Source organism: Morone saxatilis, unplaced genomic scaffold, assembly GCF_004916995.1.
Source record: "Morone saxatilis isolate NCDOM2014 unplaced genomic scaffold, NCSU_SB_2.0 Contig11, whole genome shotgun sequence".
NCBI classification, from domain to species: domain Eukaryota; kingdom Metazoa; phylum Chordata; class Actinopteri; family Moronidae; genus Morone; species Morone saxatilis.
The window spans coordinates 24,167,276-24,191,029 of record NW_023339663.1 but is presented as its reverse complement, the minus strand read 5'-3'; the positions used below and the strand labels follow the sequence as shown (position 1 = coordinate 24,191,029).

Sequence of the window (23,754 nt, the reverse complement as noted above, 5' to 3'; positions counted from 1 at the left end):
AATGGAATATCATATTCATAAATATGTTTTCATTAGTGTATAAACACTGGAATATAGGAATGGTTGTGTGTTTGTTACCTTAAAATGAGCTGTTTTTATCTACAGATGCCATGAATTACGTTCTGTGGAGTCCACCATGTTAAACTGCCATGTTAGTCATTCAGAATGCCTTAGAAAGGGCTTTTTTTTAATTTGGTCCAGAACTTAATGTCTGAACAACCATTAGATGGATTGCCATGAAACAAGTTGTTTAATTTTAGTTCATGACTAAATACATGCAAAATGAATGACATTCCCATCCACTTCCACTGACCTTTGTGTTTTATGCTAATTGGCATGTTAACACGACAGACTAAGATGTGAATGTGGTAATGAAAACTGCTCTCTCCGCATGGTAGTATCCTCATTTTGAGCATGTTAGCATACTGATGTTAGCATTTAGCTCCAAGCATTGCTGTGCCTAAGTTCAGCCTCACAGAGTAGCTGAAGACTCTTAGTCGTGTTTCTCGCTGTAAAAAGCACTAGCTTAATGTGACATCAGTTATTATGTAACATCTACATTATCAACAGGTTTAAATCCAACGGACCCACCCACCATCACTCATTATGAATGAAGCCTGGTGAATACAGCACATACAGTTCCCATTGAGGTAGTGATTCTATATGTAAGATAGAGTTCCCTTGTCAAAACCTGCCATGCAACTTGCATAGTTGCAGTAGTTGTTGACGTAAGCAGGAGATACAATAGTTAACAATGGAGGAGATTTGCTGAGGCCCAGGGTGTGAATTTTTGAATTCTTTAAATCACTGAAAACAATAGTTGCTTTTTTCCACTCCTCTACTTGTCCTTTCAAAGCTCGATATTATTGATACAATGTGACATGGCAGATGGAGGGGCCTTGGCAACCAATCTGTTTCCCCCTTCCTGTCATGTTTGAGGAATACTGCAAAAAATGGGGGATGGTTATAACCCTGTGAGGAAATGCTGGCAACCCCCTCTCTCGCAGCCATCACAGCTAATAGAGTGCAGTTTAGTGAATTTGTAATTAGCGTAGATATAATCAGTTTCAACTAAAGGGAGAGCTTGCATTAATATAATAAAATAAAAATAGATGTAAAGCAACAAACAAACAGATTTTCTTTGTCTTGCTGATATTGTGTTTCCTGTAAACACAGGTTGACACTGGCTTGGTATCTAACAAATCATGTAAACTCTAGGTTACTGGGGAAGTGGGTCTTGTGAGCTCTACAATAAAACTATTACCTGAACCCGTTATTGTTTGCGTGTGAACGTACTGAATGTCACACTTAATCCAGTGTTACAGCCATCCTGGTTTCTCCTAGTCGCAGTCTTGGGTGTTGCATAAATAATGAACTGAAGCTTGAAATCATTAACCCAGAGCTGTCAAGTAATCTATTTTTCCTTCTGACTGAACGGCATAAATCGTTTCAGCTCCTCTGGATAAACAAAAATAAAAATGCTTGATAAATGGATTGACTGACAGGAGTGCGCGCACACACACACACACACAATCACTGCAGATAGCAGAGAGCAGCAGATCTATGTACATCACCCTCTACCTCTTTTTTTTAACATGAATATATTTTTTACAGAATATGTTTACAAATAATGTCTCTGTTTCTACAGCTACATGTCCTCTGTCGATCAAGGCGGAGGTCATGCTGTGCTTCTGCCAGCAAATCAGCTCTGCTGTACAATTATACCATGTTTATTTTTTGATATTTCTTATGATTGAAAAAAAGGTAATATGTATAAATTATATATATTTTTTTCTAACAACCAACCGTATATATCATTTAATGTTGTGGTTTATAAACTCAGACTGTCCAATTATAAGAACAAATTACATCGATTTACCCTCCTGCATGTATCCATCGCTCTGCTGACAGACCCTTGAGATCACTGAAAAATCTAGAAAATCAAGAAGAAATCAAGAAAAAAATATATTATAATGTGTTAAATGTCACACTTTGACCTCGGTTAAAGAGCAAACTTTTAAAGGGTCTTCATGAGGGCAGAGGATGGTCATATTATAAAGAAGATAAAATTATGAATACTCACCACTGATAATACTCACACAGGAGCAACACATTTTATTGGCTCTGTGTCTGTGTTTCTTCTGGGAATCATGTATGATAGATCTACATATGTAGCACAGCTACATATAGATCAATCTATACACAACTAGAATTTACATTGTCCTTTTTCAATATGGCCTGTCATACAAACTGTTGATATTCGCCTCCCATAATATGTGTCAGCCTGTGCTTCATGAATAGATTCTGACAGGCAGCGTGTGGGATGTCCCTTTGATGAATCTGGACTTGTGTTCTCTCTGAGCAACCGCTTATTACTGCCAGAGTAAAAAGGCTGAAAATACACAACACAATCTATTTGATCACATTTGGTGTTCTGTGGTGTTACTGACTGAGATTAAATGGGTAGTCACCAGGGTTATATTGTAAATAGAGCACCAAACCTGTGGCTAAAGACAGGGTCCAAAATGTTATCCATCCATAACATGACAAAGCATAGATACGTTTTAGTTTACAGCAACATAACAAAGTTCATAATAATCTATGGCCACTTTGAAATTCTCTTCTTCCACAGTTGACTTGACATTTGACTTACACGGGTGTAATCCTGAATGATCACAATGCCATTCATTTACACCTGTGCTTTTGCTGCTATCACAAGTCAAAATGTTCAGCAGGAGAAAGGTATAATTATTTTTTTTTACTGCCTTGGCATTACTTTTACACATTAATCTCCAGACACATACATTTATAAATTAGAATATTATACAAACTGTGAAAAGTGTTGGTCTGTAATCTAACATTTATAAAGGATATGTCTGGATTAACCTACAGTCAAATGCACCAAGATGCTCAGTCAGGTCGATGTTGAGATATAATGTACAGGGGGCTAATTGCAGGGATGAATCAGCATAAAATAATTCCAAGATATCTGAGATATCACTGTGACTCACTGCCATGGCTTACTGACACGCCTAACTGGAACAGAGCCATCATTAGTGTTATTTGTTGCACCTGTGCCTTTTCCTGAAATGGCAAATATCCATTGTGAGAGAGGTCTATTTTCAGTGTGCTTGTGGTGATTATCATAGCAATCTCTCTCCTCGGCATTACGTCCATTTTATCTGGGGCACAAAAAAGGACCAGAGAACAAGTCAAAATGAAATGTTCACAGGTGCAGCTACACAATTACTTTTAAAGTGGTTCAATTTAATTGTTTAGAATTATGATGGCAGAACATGCATGCAAAACTATTATGGACAATTTCTACAAATCTCTACAAATACAGTACTTTATACAGCTTACGTCAGTGTTTTATGGTGTTGCCTACCAGTAGTTGGTCATAGTGGCCTTTGCATATTAAGATGTTTTGTCTTTACCATACTGACGTGATCAGGATTAGGATTTTCTGAGGATAATGTTTGACTGAACAGAACAACACTACAACAATACTCTAAACCACATTAACTGGAAAAAGCTGACTGCACCTACATCTCAAAGGTCGATGTGACTGACCACAGCAGGGGCTAGTGTTTACTTATAGGCTAACTGTGTACATCAGGCCATTTGTTTTTCTGCTGCTTTTCTCTGCAGTAGGTGTATTCTGGGAGGGCATGTGTGATTGGCTGACCCTGATGAACCTTGACCTGAGAATGACCTCCAGTGTGATGTACAATGACAACAAGGTTTAAGGTTTTATAAACGTGTCCAGCTTTCCCTGGTAGGGGGGCCTGGTGTTAATATGAGCTGTGGGCCCCTACTGACCCCCTGCTGTCTGTACATTATGTATGTACACTGTCAAGTACAGTCCATACAGCAGACTACATATGGAAGCTTAGAGAGCCAGAAAACAACCAGTGCATGCACAACTATCCTATTTTGTGTTAATTAGATTAAAGGTAAATATTAGATCAGATAAAAAATTGGAATATACATGACGTAAACACAATCTTTCAAATCTAGATTGTAACACAAGTCGCTTCTACAAGGCAGAGAGAAGGTAAGTGATGATAACTAATTCAATTGCATACCAAAACAACTTAACTGTAGCAAAACAACTCATTTCAGGACTAGTTTCCCTACGGAGTGCTTTTTAGTGACACGGGAAGTGAGCGTTACCAAGCAACGCGGCCGTTGCCATGGTAACGGCACTTGTCTCCGAGTTAGTTTGTAGTGCCTGAAGTGACGTTAACGAACAAACCTAGCGCTGAGCTCTACTAATAGCTCACCGTAGCGATGAGTTCACGTGTTTGTTTCAGATGTTCCTGACGTTACGTACCGCGGCTCAGAGACCGGCTGCTCGTTACTGTTAACTTTAGCAAACGTTAGCTAAATGGAGTCAGAGAGGACTGAAGGAAAAAACATGCGCTCTCAGAAACACAACGCCAGTGCCAACGATAGATGGGTGTTTCTCACCCCCATGGTAAATACCACTTCTAATAGACTTTCACCGTCGCTTCACAGTACAATGCTAAAACTTTAGGCGAACTATTAAAAGTTGAAGCCCCAGGCTCAGAAGAGAAAAGAACCAGTTCTTGTTAGTTGAAGATAGTAACCTAGCTAACATATATGTTAATGTTTGAATATGCTTGAGGGGACTGTGTCTTATTTAATGCAACACTGTTGATCTGTTGGTAAAAAAAATCCCCCAAAATGTTTGCAGGTCAACAGCTGCAAGTTGCACCTTACCACTGTCAAATCAGTGGTACCAGAGGGAGGCCAGAGGGTGGTGAGCAATGACACACAACACACACACAACACACTGAAGGACACTGTGTTGTCCATGCATGTTTCACAATTTATCATGTTTACCACTTCACAGACTGACTCTCAGGATCTTGTTAAAGAAAAATACATGAATACCGCCCATCATTTTAACCCAGGTAAGCTTGACCATTTCACACACTCACCCACCCACCAATCGCCCAAGAGGTTCTTGTGTGATTCAGCGGTGTATTGTACATTTATGAAGTATGTAAATGTTTGTTTGGACTCTTTGTTTCACTATATTATACCCTCTGTAGAAAACAGGTTGCATGCATTCAGCCAGAGAGGACCTCAGGGGCCATCGTTTGCCGGTGACTCTACAGATTCCTCTGCACATAATCGAGTGCCACTAGCGAGTGGTGCTCATGGTGGTTTGGATGCAGTTTCACAAGAAGCTAGAGACAAATCTAGGTTATCAATCCACAGTGGAGGAGCCACTTACTATCGTAATGCCTTAAACCTTCCCAGGCCAGCAGGTAATTATGGCAATAACTTGGCAAATATTATGGGATTTATCTCAGATTTTAAGACTTAAATTTTGTACCCTACAAATACATAACATTGTTTTTTATACAGTGCACTATAAGATTATGTTTATCTTGAAGTCATTGTGTAATGTCCATGTCAGGTGGTTCTGGAGGATATAGATACAATGCAGTCCCTGGTTTTCCATTCGCTCGATTGCCTTGTGACAGTTTTGCATCCAGTTGTCAACGAATCGACTTGGACAGGTACCTCTGGTCTCTTTGATTTTCTAACAGATTAGGATTCTACGTGTGTGGATAAAGTCTGTAAACTGGACATTTGATCGTCATGTCATGTGTCACGACAGTTCTACGTATCAGGTGCTTGCAGTGTCTTTAATAATCTTAATAATAAGTTTTGTTGTTGTTTTTTAACTCAGTCTGGCTGTCAATGTATCTGCAGTAGAAATAAGCATTTCTCTTGAAATGGCAAGTGCTTCGGATTGCCACCAGGGAGCAGCAAAGTCCCTTAAAATCCCCAGCCCTTGTCTCCAAAGATAGGTGTTTGCTGACAAAGAACTACTTCACTGGTGACAGAGCAGACATAAGTCAATCAGTGTTTATAATAAAATACTAAATACTAGATTGCATGGCTTGAAGGTGAAATTTAGTTGCTATGTCAAGAAAATTCAGCGCAGATCTGCAGTCCTCCATATGAAGCCTAAATCGTTCTAAATGTTCGTTTAATTTCCCAGGCGTGGTCTGGAGGAATGTCCCCAGCTGGGCATTATGGATGGACTACAGCTTCTCAACCTCCAGCACAATGTAATCACAATGATCCAGCATCTGTCGTATCTGCAAGACCTTGTTTTCCTGAACTTGTATGACAATCACATCTCTGAAATGACTGGCATTGAGGCTCTAAGCTCTCTCAGGATCCTTATGTTGGGGAAGAACAGGTTGGTTGTCATCAGTAGATTCAGAAGCAAACAAACACCAAAATATGTCATGTCTGAATTGCCTCTATCACCAAGATATTACTGTGCAGTTCATATTTGTGGTAGTGAAGCAAAAGATTCAGAATAGGTGACATTTTATTGATTTCTGTTTAATGTGAAAGGTGTTGCTTGTAGGTTATTGAAGACATCGTCTGGTTTGCATGTAATGTTAATACATTTTGCTAGCTACTGCTACATGGTAAACTTTTTTCCGTAAGGTGCCCAGTTTAATTTGAAAAATAAAAATTTTGGTGTGGGTGGGTCATTTGCCAATGTTGACAGGAGGAAGATTAAAGTGACAAATGACATCAGGATCTTACAGACGATCGCTGCCATTTGTTTCACTCTCTTTAAAACATGACATTTGTCTCTTTGGACCTATTTCCTAGGGACTTGAAGAGTAAAGAATACCACTGATTTAGCTTTCCACTGGCATTTTTCAAGAGGCAACAGCCTGTCCTTGTGTAATCTGATCTAACTCCATGTGGACAGTCCTGAACAATAAGTCACTGTACACTACTGTATGTTCAGTTTCCTCTGGGAATGTAACCTTTTAATACACTTGTTGGCCAATCTGATGTCCTCTGCTTGCTACCTGTTCAATAGACACACACACTTGTGTATTTTCCTATGGATTTCCTTAACATTTATCTACACCTGCTACATTTCAGAATGGGTGTTATTGTTTGACAGACATTGTGACAGATTGTATTTCATGTACTTTTTCATGATATATTTTTCATTTTATGTCACTTCTTCCTGACACCTCTCAGAATCCATAAGATATGTTGCCTGGAAAGCCTGTCCAAACTGAATATCCTGGATTTGCATGACAATCAGGTACTGTTCCTTCACTGTCCTCCCACCTACAGCGTGTGTGTTTAGTCTTGTTCATTTAGTTGCTGAAACTGTAACAGGAGATCACGATGTTGAGCTGCAAAGTTCAGTAGAAGTGGATTGTCTCTCCTACCTCCTCCACATTATGGCTAACTAGTGGTTTGCTATGTGAGATGCAGCTCTCTAAATGCTAGAGTCAAACAGACACGACAGCAGGAGGCCATGTCCTCATGTTCATTCTAAACCCTTCATCTAAGTTCGCTGGCCTATAAAATGTCAATTCAGGACATACATTATAGCCAGATTGCCTACTTGTTACTGTGGAGTTGTTACTATTGAGTGTCCTCAACTGTATTAGAAACAAAGAGCTCATGTCTGGCATTTTTTTTCTGTTTGATATTGCAATGTGCTGTTATATTTCCCAGGACCGTTAGAGAACAAAGAACTGAAAACCATCAGAACCCACAAGCTCTTGTTAAGGGTCTACTCCCACATCCATTTCCTCAGTGACCCTAGCATAATTTATTCAACAGGCACAACTGTTTCTATGTTTTCAGCATTGGGAATGGGTATGAGCTGTAGCAGATTTTGCTGTCCTTCAATTAATTTGAGTCTAAATCTATTATTGGGGGCTGTTTGTTCAGCCTCCGCAATAGAGCGCGGCTCACTCATCTTAAAAGCTTGAGAGATTCACTGATGTCAGATGAGGATTTTAACAGCTCCTGGAAAAGGAAGCCAGAATAGAAAGGCTTCCCTTGGTCAAATTAATGTTTTGCCAGCATTCCACCTACGCCCCTCTTCAGAGAGCTCCTCTAGAGCTCTGCTAAGACTCCCTCTCTCTCTGATGTTGGCTGCTCTTTGCATGAGCAGGCGTCCCAATTACTATTCAATGACGGCTGCAGTGTTGTGTTATTTTTCCTGACAGAAGCTACTTTGTTGTCTCAAACTCTGACCACTTCCTAACTACATCTCTACAGTTAAATTAAACAATTTTAGTAATGTGACAGTTGAATGAGCGACTTTGACTCCTTCGCCTTTTGTGCTGTCCTTGGTAATGAGAGCACATTTCATTCGGAGGTAGCCGTATTGTTGGCAGCCGCCTATTGAGGAGCAGATGATAAACCTATTACAGATTGCTTTTCACTCACTGACTTCAAAACCTCCTGTTTTGTGAGCTTAAATAACTGTTCAATCACCTTCACTAAACGTTTTACAAACTCACCAGAGACCTGACCACCCAAATGTAACGTGAATTGCTGCACAGTGATGGAGTGAGTGACGTCAGCGAGAGAATTATGGATGGATGAATTAAAATAATGTTGAAGTCATGGTTATTCTACCCAGTCGGGTTGTTGTTTAGTCATTCCCGGCCATAGAACACCAGCTGCTTGTCCTCTTTTCCTTTTGTGTGCATGCCTTAACCACAAGTAGTTCATCACTGTCACCCTTTCTTCCTCCCATCCTCTAGCAGGGAGGCTCAAATCACTCCCAACCTTTCTTTCTTTTTACACATTTATTTGTGTAACAGGATGTTGTTTCATTTCCAGTTTGCTGGAACTATTCAAAACAAGATATTCTCTTTGGGAGTGTGCATCCAACCCACATTTGGTCTCAGTGACCAAGTGTTGGGGGTTACAATGTGACCTGACATTGTTGGATAACCAGTCTTTAGTTAGGCGGTGATGTTTTCCACCCGAGCAATTTGAAGAGGACAGTGGAGAATGCCCTACAGCGTCTGTAAAAGTATCACAGAGTTAGAGAGGTTGGTTAAGCTCATGTCCATTGTAGAAATAATACCCCTTCTACAAATCAAGATGATGCTTTTGATTAAGTTTGACTAAATCTGTCCGGTGTGGTAAGCATAGTACTCTGGGTTAGGCTGAAGCTGGAACCGAAACTCCTCACAAGGATGCTCTAGGCTTTGCTGTTAAAAGTGACACCTGTAACACAAGGTTATCTTTGTTTATGTCCTCTTCTTTGACAACACAAGGCCATTATATGAAATCTTTAATGTGATTACTGTATTGTTTACAAAGAACATGCCAGGAGCTGGTGTTACTCTCTCCACTTCTTGGCATGTCCCTCTCAACCATTCCACTCAACTCCTCAGACAAGAACAGTCCTCTGTCCTGTCTGCAAAGCAATCTTTGTTATAATTCACATTTTTTTCCACAGTTTTCGCCTAAGATTTAACAAACATTATAGACACAGCAATCTTACATCCATGTCCTACTTACCTCAAGTCTAGTAAGATGAAACGGTTACTGTGTTTGAATCATCTTAACATTATGGATGCCTGACCTACACCTCTGGAAAGTACCGAATTCATGTTGTGTAACACAAGATGCTCAAATATTTACAAATGAATCTCAAATCTGCTTCAGTGTATGTAGAGATACTGTGTCTGTGTGTTGACAGAGGTCTGATATGCCGACGCCTGCCTTGCTTAGGTCAGGGATGCCCAAGTCTGGGCCTGAGATAATGTTAACCTTGTGAGAGTGTTTTTTTCTCACCTTAATTTATTCAGGGAGTGTTGATGGCTGGTTTCCATCCACTGACTGCTTTACATTCATGCATTTGCCTTCCTGGTATTTGAACCAGAAACCTGTCACAAGCCTGCCTCTCTAACCCCTTAGGTACCATTGTCCTGTCGGTGTGTGATTGTGTGTTGACTGAGAGCATTCACGTCAACTGTGACACCACAGTACAACTATTCTGAATGCAGACTAATGATCTCATGCTGTTCATCCATCATCAGGTGTTTGGGGTGGACTTGATGCACTCAGTTTACTGGCACTTTTACTGAACAATGCTGCCCTCTATATATGCACGCACTGTCAGTAAAAAATCAGAGCCCTAGCAATCTACCCTCCCTGGTTTTTGATTTTCAACAACATTTGTTCATTTAACGTACATTGCTAGAAGGTGTAAATTTGCCTCTGTGGCCAATATTCAGAGACTACTATGCACTTTTATGTCTATTGTAATGAGTTCCTGTCTGAACTCTATAAAAAAAGAAATACATCAACTGCAATTAATCTAAAACTCTGCAGCTAGAGTGCTGACTACGACCAGAAGGAAAGCACTATTGTATTACTCCTCACGCCACAGTGGGTCCCCATAGGTTTTTCTTTATTAGTTTTTACTTGTATGAACCTTCTCAGACCATCTGTGGGTGCCACAGCTTTCTAAAAAAGTTGTGAAACACAAACTCAAACCCTATCTTGCATCTTATCTTTATCTGTGTTTCTAATTTTTCAACTTCTTTTTATTATTTAATTCTGTTTCAGATGACCTATTTAACATTTGCAGTAATCGTTGAGTATTTGACAGAATCTTTGAACCCCTGCTGCCCTTTTAACCTTATCCTCACATGTACAGTGTGCGCTATAGGTGGCAAACACATCTTCTTCAGGGTAAAAGCCACCAGGAATTCTTCAGAAGTATATTTAAGTGACAGGGCCCCATAAGTATTCCTCATAACTGTTTATCATTTCACCCCCAACTTCTTGTTTGTTGTTCCTATCTGGGAGGTCAAACAGGAGTCACGGCTTGATGCGACTGACTGTCATTGAAGATGTTCACAAGTGATACAGATTGTTGCTGTGAAATGACTCACTGTGAGGTACAGAGAGGAAAGGAAATGTCATTTCTGTTTAAGTGTCATTTAGCATAAAGTGTTGCATTGCAAAGGCATTGCAAAGAAAATGGAGCATGCTGCTTTTTGTCTCTTTCGCCTTAAAACCTTTGGCTGTGTTCAGGTTAAATAATTCTAAATAGATCTGAACCATCTGATGATCTTAAATACATGATTTGAATGCGAGTGTGCACTGAATCTGTACAGTTCCAGTTGTGTTAAGCTCTGCTTACCCTTCCTCTCTCTGTGTCTCTATATGTACAATATGATTATGCAGATTGCCATTTTACGTGATTTTATCTTTGTCCCACTGTGCTTTCGTACAGATCGGCAGGATAGAAAACATGTCTCACCTGGGCGAGCTGCGAGTGTTGAACCTGGCAGGAAACAGCATCTCCAGAGTGGAAAAACTGCAGGGCCTGGACTGTTTGACTGAACTCAACCTCCGACACAACTGCATCTCTGTTGTGGTGAGGGGCCTCTTTCCCAAGTAGTGACAGCTTAAAGCATTTTATTCACTCCATGCTCACTATTCACACCAATTGTTCACAGGGAACAGAATCTCGTTTTCATTCCAAGGCTGAATTTTCTGCCCCCTCTTTGTGGGGCTTCTATTTCCTTTTATGCAAGCAGGAGTTAGAAATGTTATTAAAAAAAGTAACTGAACACCTTATATTAATGCATCATACAAATGTGTTGAATCAGTGTGCCTTGCAGCTGCCTTGTGGTTTGTTAGAGCTAGGGATGGTGCTCAGCTCAGGTATTTACTATCCAGAGCTGGTGCTCAGCAGTTTCCTGCAGTTGCCAATGATACATTTTCTTCCTCCTGCATTTTGATGAACAAATAAGCGCACACACAAGCACGTTCCTTCATCTTTCATCTTTGTGTCATTCCTTTGGATCACGTCTTTTTACGGTTTCCTTTGTTATGGGATCACATGTAGCAGTTTTCACTGTCACAAAATAACAAACACAGAAATTACATCAATAGAATCTTTGTAAGAAAGTCTGTGGTGAAATGAATCTCGGTGGTGTTACCGAGGGAGACGTTGCTCATTACCCACAACCTCCCACCAACTTTCTGGCACAGTGAAAGAGAAACTGGATATTCTAAACATGGAAATCCACTCCCCTTGGTTTCTATAGTTTTAATCTGATAAACAGAACAGTGCATGCCAAAACAGGCCCCTTCATTTGTATGCAAATCCCCTAAGCCCTTTCCTGCTTTTTGGGGTAGAAAGTACAAACAGAATCCAACATTGTGTTGTATGAAACCTCTTCCCATCACTCACCCTGTCCTCTTCCTGCATGTTCTGATCACGAACCACTTCCAGTCCTAATTATCGGATGCAGTGTTTTATTTGACAAACAGCAAAGGAAAAATGCTACCCCTCAGCAGATTCTCCAGTCTCTGTCATTAGTCGTGTTTGCTGCCAAGTGCGTCTATCAGGCTCAAAGTAAATAACCATCCTCCAGGTGTCCAGGTTTGCCTTTCATTCAAGGCAGATGAAAAGTGGAATTCAGGACTAGAAAAAAAATGCTGTGAGTGACTTACAATAAGTAAGTTTAATATATATTTAAATATATAAGCATTATGTTATATGTTTCTAGTCTAGTTGTTTGGCACCATCTAAATGTTGTAATCCACCTTTTTATTCATAGTTGTAACATCATTTTCTTCTTAAATCCATCACTTTATCATATAAATGACACTCTAATGCTTACAGCCCAATAACGAATAACACTGTGGTGATTCAAGATAAAATCATTTCATAAACCTTTTGATGTTTACACTTGCTCTCAGGTGGGTCTTTCTATTGAGAAATCCTCAATAGTCAGTAAGTGATGCATTTTACATTTTTGGCAGCAGGAACAATGATTTGTTTGGAAGAGCTGTGTAGTCAGCATGAGAAGCATTGATAAACCGGACATAGCAAAAAGGTGACTGGCTTTATGGATTAGCAGGAGTTTTTCTACTGTGCTTGTCTTCTTGTGCGGCCAGTAACAAGTCAAGCATCACTACAGTTGAAAATGCTGTTTCGTAGCTCTGCTGTAGGTTAGTCAGCTCTTGTCTGTGTGTGTCTCCTAATTTCTCCTTGCTAACATAGCATATTTTTGAAATTTTAAACTGAGGGTATCTAATAAATTAAGATTCTGCCTCAAAGCACTGTGAAAAATATTCAAATTAAAACTTGAATGATCAAAGACAGTGTAAATATACACGCAATAATGTGGATTTTTTTTGTAATGCCCAACTGCTCAAAATGTGAAGTTTAAGAGAAGAAGCATAAAAGCTAACTTGAACTAACTGAAAATCTAAATTATTAAGTCATGTCTGCAAAGTGCAGTGCAAAAACACCAGATCTGTAGTCTCAACGTGTATATGTGCATAATGCACAGCATCTGCTTTTGTAGCGCACAATACCTGAGACCAGATGTGTGTCAGCTAAGCTCACACCTCAGAACCTCAAGTCTGTGCTATTCAAAGAGCATCCACAAAACCCAACAGCTTTACAACCCTTAGAAACCCCCTCCGCATCCACATGTACCTGTGTTTGTTTGAGCAGTTTCATGCTCTTTTCTGGTGTGTTTTTTGCATGCAACAGAGTCAGCGGTGTTGAAAGGTGGCTCTGTGTTTGTGGAGTAATGCATCTGCAAGAGCTCAGTATGAGTGTGAAAAATGAAGACACGCAATCTGTCAGTGGGAAGAGGGTGGAGCCGCAATAAAGAGGTGAAGGCACGGGCACAGAGACACATAAATACACACCCGCAGGCAATAGCAGCGCACACAAACACAGCAGCACAGCTGTACCCGACCTCACATCAGTTCCTCTCAGCCGATTGGTTCTGATCAAAAAGAGACCACATTGGTGGGCGATTGTTATGCAGCACATCAGCTCAGTGATGACATCATTCTGTCTGAGACGTGGCTGCTATATTTAGTCTCAGACAGCGTGCAGTGGCTTCACCAGCATCCATACAGAGACAGGCACAGACAGAGACTCTGGCAGCATTGTGGAGGGTCCAGTTAAGCTAGCACTGGATAGCATGACTTGCAATTTTTTTAAAGAAGGAGAGAGAACATGCCCCTGTATTGCTGATGTACACAGTAAAGCATTACACAGCCAATATGACAAGAGGGCCCACACGGTCTTAGTCTTAATACAACCATTATGTTTATTCTATGTGTTCAATATTCTGTTCATAAGAATCATAACTTGTCTTCATACATCATAAGTGTCAAAGTGATTTAGTTTTACCACCAGGGAGCAATGAGCCTGGATTATCAAAAAAAACTGACAAATGTTAAGACCAATATTTACTTGTCTATAACCTTTAACTTTGACTCACCACCATTTTGTGCTGGACAGGTACTGTATTGCTTAAAGTAAATTGAATGCTGGGAAAACAACCAATTACCAAAGTAACCCTCTAAGTCCATACACACTATAGACACATAAAACACTTAGGAAACAGACAAAGGCTCTCTCTAACATTGTTTCTCATGGTGCAGGCTGTACTGAAACAAGGATGAGTAAGTGTACTATATTTATATGTTAGTGTGGACGGGCGTTGATGAGACTGTGCTGCAGTGTTGTACTGTTCACTGCAGCGGAGCTAGCATAAACTCAATGCTGGGCTGATCTGTCATTTGAATGGAGACTGCCAACAGTTCTGGAGGAGGCTGCGAGGCGGTGGCTGCATTATGGGCGGACGCTGACGCAGCTCATTCAGACTGCTGCTGGGAGTGTCCTCTTTGCTTCCAGCATGTGCAACACTGGCCATCCACACACACACACACATACATACACACACACACCCAGACCTTGACACTACTGAACGTGATTTCCTCCCACACTGCCATCTGATTAGCTTAAGTCTTTGCAGTGGTGACATTGCCTGCGTCCCTGTGTACCCTCTTCAGCTTGCCAGCTGGCCAGCTGCTGCTCCTCACCCCACCCCCCTTATTTAAATTCTGCATTGATTTTGATGCCTGATGAAGAAACAACCCCTATTCTGTTTCGTTTCAATTAAATTCAACCCTAGCTATTGTTCTTGCATGATGAGGTACAGTAGATAGCTGCTCAGAGTGTGTGCGACTGGATGTGTATCTGTTCCAGTGAGCATTTCATGTTAGCTTTCTGCAGCAGGGGATCTCTGCATTAGCGCAGCACACACTCCGCTCTCTCTCCCCTCCCCCCTTCCTCCTCATGTTCTCTCTCTCTTTATCCTGCCCCTCCTCTCCATGTGCAGAAAAGGCAGCGTGCTGTATGTGTGTGTGTGTGTGCATGCGCAGGGTGGATAGGGATGCTGTATACTGGAGCTGAGAGCTGCAAGGTGACTGAGGGAATGGAGAGGGATACAGAGCTCTGACGACAGTGACGATGCAGTGCCCTCTTCCCGAGCACCTTCTCCTCCTCACATCCCTCCATCTCTCTCTCTTCCCTGTCCCTCTTTCTCTTTCTCTTTCTAGACTGAGGTGGACCGCCTGCCCTGCTTGCAGCGCCTCTTTCTCAGCTGCAACAACATCACCAGGTAAGAGCTCGTACCGCTTAACTCCCTCCTCCCCACAGGGCAGGGACAGGGATGGTGGCCGGACAGTTCCATGTCCACTTTATTGTCAGTAATAAGCATGCTGTTACCTAAGAAATGGGTGTGCCAATACTTGAAAGTTATTCAGACAACAGTGAAGCAGGCTGAGAGAAGGTAGCTCACCTCCTCGGAAAATTAATGACAGATTGAAGGTTGGGAGTAGCATTGCTAGATAGAATGAATGACAGGTGTATTTTGTTTCTTAGTGCAAATGTCAACCTACTTTACACACCTTTTCCAATATCTGTATTTTTTTTAGTTTTTTGTTCTTTGTTTCTGCCTCTCCGAGCCTAGCAATCAAGATGTCATAGAGTTAACTTGTAAAAGAGCCACAGCCTTCTCACTGAAATAAGGCTGCTTTAAAATTGTGTTTCCATAGAGGAGGGGCCTGTGTGTGGTATTCGGGGTCAGACGGTGTTCATTAGCCTCCTTCACCATAGTCACCTTGTGCTGTGAGAGATCTGACCTGACATCTCAAGCCAGCTCTGCTGTTCTAGTGTCTGTGTGATACCCTATCTGACACACTGTTGAGAGAATCATGACAAAGAAATAGCATACAGTGTCAGTCTGTAGTGTAATGAGGAGTTTAAGAACACAAATTTGCTGCCCCTTGTGTGGTTATTCAAGTAATTTCCATAATATGTACACTCACACAATTTTTTGCTTCTTCATAATCTTATAACCATTATGGCCCTTCGGTAAAGGCGTTTTAATTAAAACTACTCTTTTGAATGGATGCTCACCTTATTAGTGAGTATATCCCTTTTGAAACTGTTCAATGCTGATAGGAGAGCAGTGCTCTGTTGCTAGGTAGAGGGACAGAACACACTCGTCTACGTGGTGCAGTGAGTTTGCACAGTAGAAGATGTTGGAGCAAAAAAAAAAAAAAATCCCTCAGTGATCTTTGCAGTCATTATTTCACTCATCATTATATTGCGTTTATGACTTAACCTGCCTGAATTAAGTTAGATACCTTATGAAACCGGAGCCGGGCAAGACTAATAATGACAAGTCAGTAAAGAACAATATGCAGGGATTGTAGTGCAACCACACCTCACTCTGCACATACAGCACACAAATATTTATTGGACCTTTCGATAGCACCCAGTGATAGGTGCACGTAGACGTTTCATTACTGCAACTATTATTGAGTGGCTTTATCATAGTAACAATACCCAAGAGGCCATTGGTCACTGTGATTATGACTGCAATAATTATGCAAAATGCATGACATGCAGTCAAGCACCATTGATATCTCTCAAGTAATCACTCATAATCACTGTGAAAAATTGCCTTTTCATAATTGCTAGAATAGAATTGTCTCTATTATAAGTAATTATGTGAAATGACACAGTACTAATAATAACACATAAAAATGCCCTAGGTTACTGTTTGTGGGTCTGGGGCTATTATCAGTCTATGTTCCAGTACAAAAGAGAAGTCTATGGCTGTGCCTACTCTCTTACTGAGATAAGAGAGAAAATAATACTCTGATTTGTTTAACTTTCTGATTCGTCCTGTTTCCTGACTACCCCAAATGAAATTTGAAATGTGAAATTTTGCTTTGAATCTGGTAGAGCTGCAGCTGTTCTTGCTTCAATAGTTCATCAGAGGTTTATTATCTGACCCTGTTTTGCATCCAAAGAAACCTCTGGCTAGTATCAGGCGCAGTGCAGTGTAGTAGGTCCATAAGTGGTTCCAGGCATATGATTCATCAAGCTTATTATCACAAATTAGCAATGATAGAATCTCCACTGCCTTACATAGCATGACTGTGCTTTTTCATGCCTCCTTTTGCCACAGGGTGACAAGTGCAACAGTGTAGTGGATTGTTCTCTCTTCATTGCCCCCTGAGTAATGTCAGGCTGCCAGTGTGCCTGCTAAATTACCAGTGTCTTGTTTTAGCCTGGCTCCATTCTGTCAATACAGGCCTAAATTAAAGGTTCAAGAATCAAAACATAGATGGGGGGCAGTTTTCTTGTTTGACTTATCCGGTGGATGAATCAGACTTCCCAATACTGTGTCAGGTCATCATGCCTCTGTATCATTCAGTGTACCTTGTTTTTTGTATTGAAAACATCTGTGCATTTTAACTCTTGATCTCATTTAAACAGATTTTTTTCTTTGTGTATAGTTTTGATCAGCTAGCCTGCCTTGGAGAGTCACGCTCCCTTTCTGAGCTCACCCTGGATGGGAATCCTGTAGCCCTGGAGACATGGTACAAGCAGGCCGTCCTGCGCTGTGTGCTTCATCTGAGACAGCTGGACATGAAGCGCATCACAGTAAGGCTGAACTGCTTACCTTTGTCTGTGTGTACAAGAGGAAAAAGTGACCCCTGGCCAGATTCGGCTAATTATAGCTGTAGCTGTTATTGTCTGTAGTTGTCTGACATGTTTTCTTTATTTCTACACATTTAAGACAGTGAATCACATGATCAAAGGGGAGAATCTTTTTTTTTCATGCTATATTGCCATTATTTAACATGTTAAACAGCGAAGAGGCCAACTCATGTAGAGTTGTGGCAAACCTAAAGCTTTAAAACCCTCACAGCTCATGACTGTGTTGTACTTTTACAAAAGTTAGTGTTACGTACATTGACATGCTGCTAATGGGCCACACCATTATGTCACCATATGTTTCTGACAGCACTGTACATGTTGATTCTTGAGCGTGACTCTGACTTGACATAAACTTGATGATTTCACAGTTCAGTACAAACTTAGGTTGAAGCCACATAGGCAGTCTCCCATTCACCGTCAGTGGGGCATCTCCAAGCTCCTGTACATATTGACAACGCTATACTCTTAGTCTTTGTTCTTTGACATTGGTGCAGCATTCATCATGTTCTCGGTTGCATCAGTGACTAAACTATAAACCAAGCATTTAGAATACAGTCTAACAAAACAATGATTATTCTCAAGCATAGATATGTAGTCATTGTATTTATATAGCATGCCAACAAAATGCTACAGTGAAGTATCAGCATGTTCTTAGAGTCTGTCAAGCAGGGAGCACCCAGGTCTGAGCTTGTACTTTAAAGGAATCTGTAGTACCACACACCTTGCCCTCAGAACATACTGTGGATAAAAAAAAACCTTGTAACTCCAATTTCAGCAATTTTCATGTTTTTACTTGAATTTTAGGTATATGGTCCTTAACAGGTTTAGCAAGTTTAGAGCCCATTAAACCTCTCCAACAAACTGCAGTCTGTAGCTGTCAGTCCTAAAAACAGCCATGACGTTTTATTTCCACAAGGTTTACTTTGGGGAAATGTAAAGTTTTGATTTGACAACAACGTCAGCTAGGACTGGAGTTCCCATATTCTTAAACGATGTCATGATATCGCTGGGGGCAAACTTTGTATTAGCCACTGAAGATCTAGATTTTCCCCTCCAACTGATTTGGAAATACTTGCCCCCATTGCACTATCCTGTCAGTAGAAGTGAGATCAGATTATCTGAGATACATTTTTTTGCCTGACTGCTGGCAGATTGGTCATTATTTATGAATGAAATGAGAGTTAATACTGCAAATGAGGAAATCCAGTACTACTGTCATGCTTTGGGCTAATTTAACAAATGCTGCTCTGTTTCAAGTGGGGATATATGTTCCAGAACGGGTTGGGTTATTTAAAAAGCTAAATAAAGGAAGTTCAAACAAGAGACATACAGTAGACTGGAGCTGTCTCTGACAAAATATATTATCACTGGGCTTATAGTCATTATATTTGATTGACTAATAAAACATATAATACCTGGATATACATTTAATAATGCAAATAGAGCAGAGACAGCTATTATGTATGTGGGAATATGTTTTCAGGAAATAACTCTGTTTAATGTTTAAAATGGTTTAATTTGATTATTAAACTGGAAATACTGTAGTTTACTGAAGCCAAATAATCAGCTTAATAGACTTTGTGGAAGCTTTCCAAACAAAGACATTGTTATTGCTGAGAAATAGCACCCTTTGCAATCAATAAGATATTGACCAGTTATACAGAGTAGCATATGCACTTTGGTCATTTCTTCCACAAGAAGCTGTTTTCCTCACAATGAGGTTAAATTAGTGACATACAGGCCTGACATATTAATCTGTCTCCACCTGCTGACATCAGAGCCTTGACTCCTGTGAGGTTAGCGTTTTGCCTGTATTGATCAGACTGAAGCATCGTCTCTGCTAGCTCGTCACAGACAGCTGAATATCCCCCAGCTCTTAACTGGCACACTCAGATTGTGTTGGCAGCATTGCATTCTGGGAGTTTTGGCTTTCCCCAACAGCTGGGCTCAGTTGATCCGAGACTGAAAATCAGACAGATAATCCTGTGATGCAGCCGGCTGGTGTGAGAATCTCTCCCATCCTCTATAGTGGTCCGGTTCTGGTGCAGAGAATAGTCTTCCGGGCGGTGTCTTTTGTGGTTCCCCTCTCTCTTGAATAATTCACAACTCATGAATGGAGCGACACTCTGATTGCACAAGCTATCTTTTTCAGGACGAGGATCGGCGCATGGCTGGTGTACAGGCTCGGAAAGAGGAGGAGAAGAAGAGGGAGAGTCACAAGCAGACCATTCATAAGGTACCGCTCTGATCTGGATGTGCTCCCGTTGTCTTTGTCTGCCTGGATTTTAAGTTAAATTATACAGCAAATACACATGACAGCCTCTATATCAGAGAGTACATTAACAACCTTTTTCATACACTGGGTGTTGTATGGTTAGTTTATTCTTGGTAGAAAGAAGATCATTTGTTGCAAAGTTTCAAAGTACTGAGTGGAGCTACATACTGTAACATTTTAAAACCATATACTGTATTACTGATCTGAGATCTGATTAATAGTGTTTTATGCATCACCTGTATATGTTATATTGTATATAGTTTATTTTGAATCCAGTGCACAGCCAGCATCAGGCCATTATTATTATATTAGTATCCAGGTTAAAAGAAAGGGTTAAGTGAGTATTTGGATAATAACTGACCTCTTTAGCCTCCTAATGGTAGTTTTGGCTTTGGTTTGTTTTTGTTTTTTTTCATTTTGATCAACGTGCCCATCAAAACTTTCAAACATTTGATGGAAAAGCTCTAAAATATTAAGGTCATGCTCAGGATTTGTTGCTAGATTTCCCCAACTTTGCTCCCTCTACTTATGTGTCTTCTAACATATGTGTCTTGTGATTGTTGAGGCTGTGTTTTAGTGGGCTATAAATATACTTTTTGCATGCTAACATGAACTTTCAACTTTTCAAACGTATCCACATCAGTACCTCAGTAATACACAACTCAAGTGCCCTAAGGGAACATTGTTAATGTGTGGGGAGGGATACACTGTCCACAGTGGTACTGTATCTGTAAATGGCTCTGTAAATTATACTTTATTTTTTAAATGGTCTAAGATGTTCTGTCTTACACAGGCATCTGTTTTGCAGTAAATGTATTTGTTTGTGTGTGTGTGAAAGTATATATTGATGTGCCCCTGCTGCGCCTTCACTGCAGTGGTTACTCTTGCTGAGAGATGGTCTCTGTGTGGAACACGTTGTTTCTCAGTAACCTAACTCCTGCTAATCCCTTGTGTTGAGAAAATGTTATATTGAATGCCACAGCCAAGAGTTCATAAGGGCGAAGGAATCACTCTGAATTGATACTGACTCACCCCTGCGTTGGGGAGTGGCACATTCCATGACTGAGCATATCGAAACTACAACTTGGCCAGGAAAGAACAATTGAAAGAGCGGAGATCTTCTCTCTTGCAGGGAATGTCATTTTTACTGCTGTAAGAGCCAACTGCAGTTAAATAAAAATGCTGTGGTAACAGAAGCAAATAAATTGGACCAACACAGGCATATACAGTTTCAGATCTAACTTTAGTAAAGTGGGATATCTGCCAGTAAGGCCAGTAAGCAGTTTTCTTACTCTCTTCAAAAACAAAGCTGTACCTCAGAGACAAGGCAGTAGGTATAAGTTCTGTTGTCTGTCAAGATATACAGAGGTTTCATTATCTTAGTATATGCCCTCTGTGCTCTGCTAAAGAGAATTGTCACTTGAAACCTTCTCTGTCCTCTCTGTGTGTGTGTGTGTGTATATGTTGTGTTCATCAAGGAGAAGCGGCGTCTGGCAATCCGTAATGCAGCGCAGCAGTGGGAGGGTGTCAGGGCCTGCCTGGAGCTGCCACCAACAAATGGTGCTAAAGAAGAAGTCAGTCCAGAGAACAGCCCTGCTCACAGCCCTGCCCAGACCAATGGTCTGGCACAGGAGCCTTCTCCAGATGAACCCAGGTAAACACCAGAACATTAAGTCACATCACATTTCTAGAACTAAGGGAGTCACTGGCTGTTAAGTTACCAGTGTTGTGTGTGATTGTGTTTGATTTGATCTTCAGTACTCCTGAACATTGGAGGGGAAATCTGGTCATGGAATATCTGATGAAGAGGAGCAATTTTAACATAAAATCGTAACCGTTCAGAGCCGTTGGCATACTCATTGTCACCCTGATAATTTAAAACCAGTTTCATGTTTGCAATGTTTGACAATTATGTCATGCTATCTGAATGGACACACAATAGCCAGTGAGAGACATGTCAACAAGATAAAATATATTATGTTATCTCTCAGAAGAGATATCATTTAAAATGACAACCATAAAGAGACATCAAGATTTGTAGCCATTTAGTTTGATTGGCAGCTGAGATGGAGGAAAGTCTATTGATGTGTACCTAATAAAGGGAAGATGTGAGGAGAATGAAGCATGTGTTAGGGTGAGAAAAATGGATGCATATTTTCTGACATGGTAAACTTAATAATTTTGTGTCATATATGAGGCAGTTATTTTCAATCTTGTAGTGTGTGTTTCTAATTAGAGAGCAGAGAGTCTGTACAAGTTCTTCCTATGTTTGTTTTATAGCTGATTTTAAAACCCCTCTAATCTGAAACTGGCTTGATTCTTCTTCATCTGAGAGTGTTCTGAAAATAATAATAATAATATTTTAATTTCATGCTGAGTTGTTTTTTTTTTTTGTTTTTTTTAATCAGACGGGTAAGCCCAGGTTCAGGACCGGAGCGACCATCAGGGGGAACGGAGAGCCGACTCCGCACCAACAGCCGTCCAAACAGCCCTCGAGATCCCAAGTAAGCCAAAGATGCATGTGTGTGTACCCCCTGCCATATAAGTCCAACATAAGCACCTGGCTGTTAAAGGTCAATACATTAGTATTGCAGATTTTATGAGTTTGGTACTCCATGATGATTTAGAGACACATTCATTGTAAACATGAATAAAGGATCAGTTCTCACACATGTATGTAGCCATGCACATGATTGTGGTTTTATTGTCAAGGTTTTGAGATACCTACAATTGTGACACGGTCGATGGAATTTCACTTTAGGCTATGTTACAAGAAGTAACATTGAAAAAGGGTAGACAGACAGACACTCTAAATACATGCTGACCAATGTTAAAAGCTAACTTTAAAGGTCACACTGAGTTGTGTTCACTATCCATCAACCTAAATACTGATATCTGCAAAAACATTACAGAGCACAGAATAATCTACACGTAGAGAGATCATCCGGGTTACAGATCTAATCCCTGTAACAGCTGGTGCATCAAACCCATCTTGAAATATTCTTGAGCAACAAAGTGATCCCTTTACTTACTCCAGGGGCGTGGGTCTTGGCTGCTCCTGGGCTCTGTGAACTCTCTGGGAAAATCAGTCCATGCAAGTCTAAGATGTCTGAAGACAGTTTTCTTCTTCCACTGTCTAATGTGAGCATAGAGCTCTGATATGCACACAGATTGTGATCCAGGTCTGGATGAGTTATGAGGGGGAGGCTGAGATGAAAGTGGGGGCTGTGTCAAGGACTATTATTACATGTTTCAAATATGGCTTTTCCTTCCTGCACCAGGATATGAAAATGGCCCGAAGCGCAATCCCTCAATGGCGATGGCTTTCCTTTACAGGGTCTATTATAACTTCAGTCATGTGGCTTAACAGGTTATGGGGACGAACAGGACTCACACTACTTTGGCTCGTATTGAATGACAAAATAACACAGCCCTTTACAAAGCCTGGCAACACCAGTAACTTGAAAGAAAAACAAGATCTGTGACTAAGTTGAGCTTGTCTTTGTTTTTTGGGGCCTGTGAACCACTCTTGCCTCACTAGTGCATGACATCACACATCAGGTCCTTGAGGGTGTGAATTCCCAGGAAATACTAACAGCAGGAAGAGGTTTCGCACCCTGAAGAGACGGTGTATGGTTTGTTACATGTCATCCATAATCCTGTTACTCCAGAATCTCAACAGATTTTTGGTTTCCCATTCAGGGCTGGACCTGGCACATCCACACATCTGGAGCTGCTCAGTGGCAGCCTGGGGAGCAGGGCAATCACTTGGTGTGTGTGTGTGTGT

The 23,754-nt window shown here is 40.7% G+C and overlaps 1 protein-coding gene across 1 annotated transcript in view; it reads left to right on the top strand.

Annotated features, from left to right (window-relative positions):
* The first annotated feature begins 4,239 nt into the window (after positions 1-4,239).
* LOC118343394 (leucine-rich repeat-containing protein 49) overlaps positions 4,240-23,754 on the top strand; it is a 30,808-nt gene continuing 11,293 nt past the window's right edge. Inside the window, exons 1-13 of the mRNA XM_035682198.1 lie at positions 4,240-4,480; positions 4,721-4,786; positions 4,880-4,940; positions 5,082-5,300; positions 5,453-5,555; positions 6,044-6,247; positions 7,060-7,126; positions 11,087-11,230; positions 15,235-15,296; positions 17,488-17,635; positions 19,845-19,928; positions 21,446-21,621; positions 22,376-22,471. Of these exons, the coding sequence (XP_035538091.1) occupies positions 4,391-4,480; positions 4,721-4,786; positions 4,880-4,940; positions 5,082-5,300; positions 5,453-5,555; positions 6,044-6,247; positions 7,060-7,126; positions 11,087-11,230; positions 15,235-15,296; positions 17,488-17,635; positions 19,845-19,928; positions 21,446-21,621; positions 22,376-22,471 (1,520 nt within the window). The 5' untranslated portion in view covers positions 4,240-4,390. The remainder of the gene's footprint in view (positions 4,481-4,720; positions 4,787-4,879; positions 4,941-5,081; positions 5,301-5,452; positions 5,556-6,043; positions 6,248-7,059; positions 7,127-11,086; positions 11,231-15,234; positions 15,297-17,487; positions 17,636-19,844; positions 19,929-21,445; positions 21,622-22,375; positions 22,472-23,754) is intronic.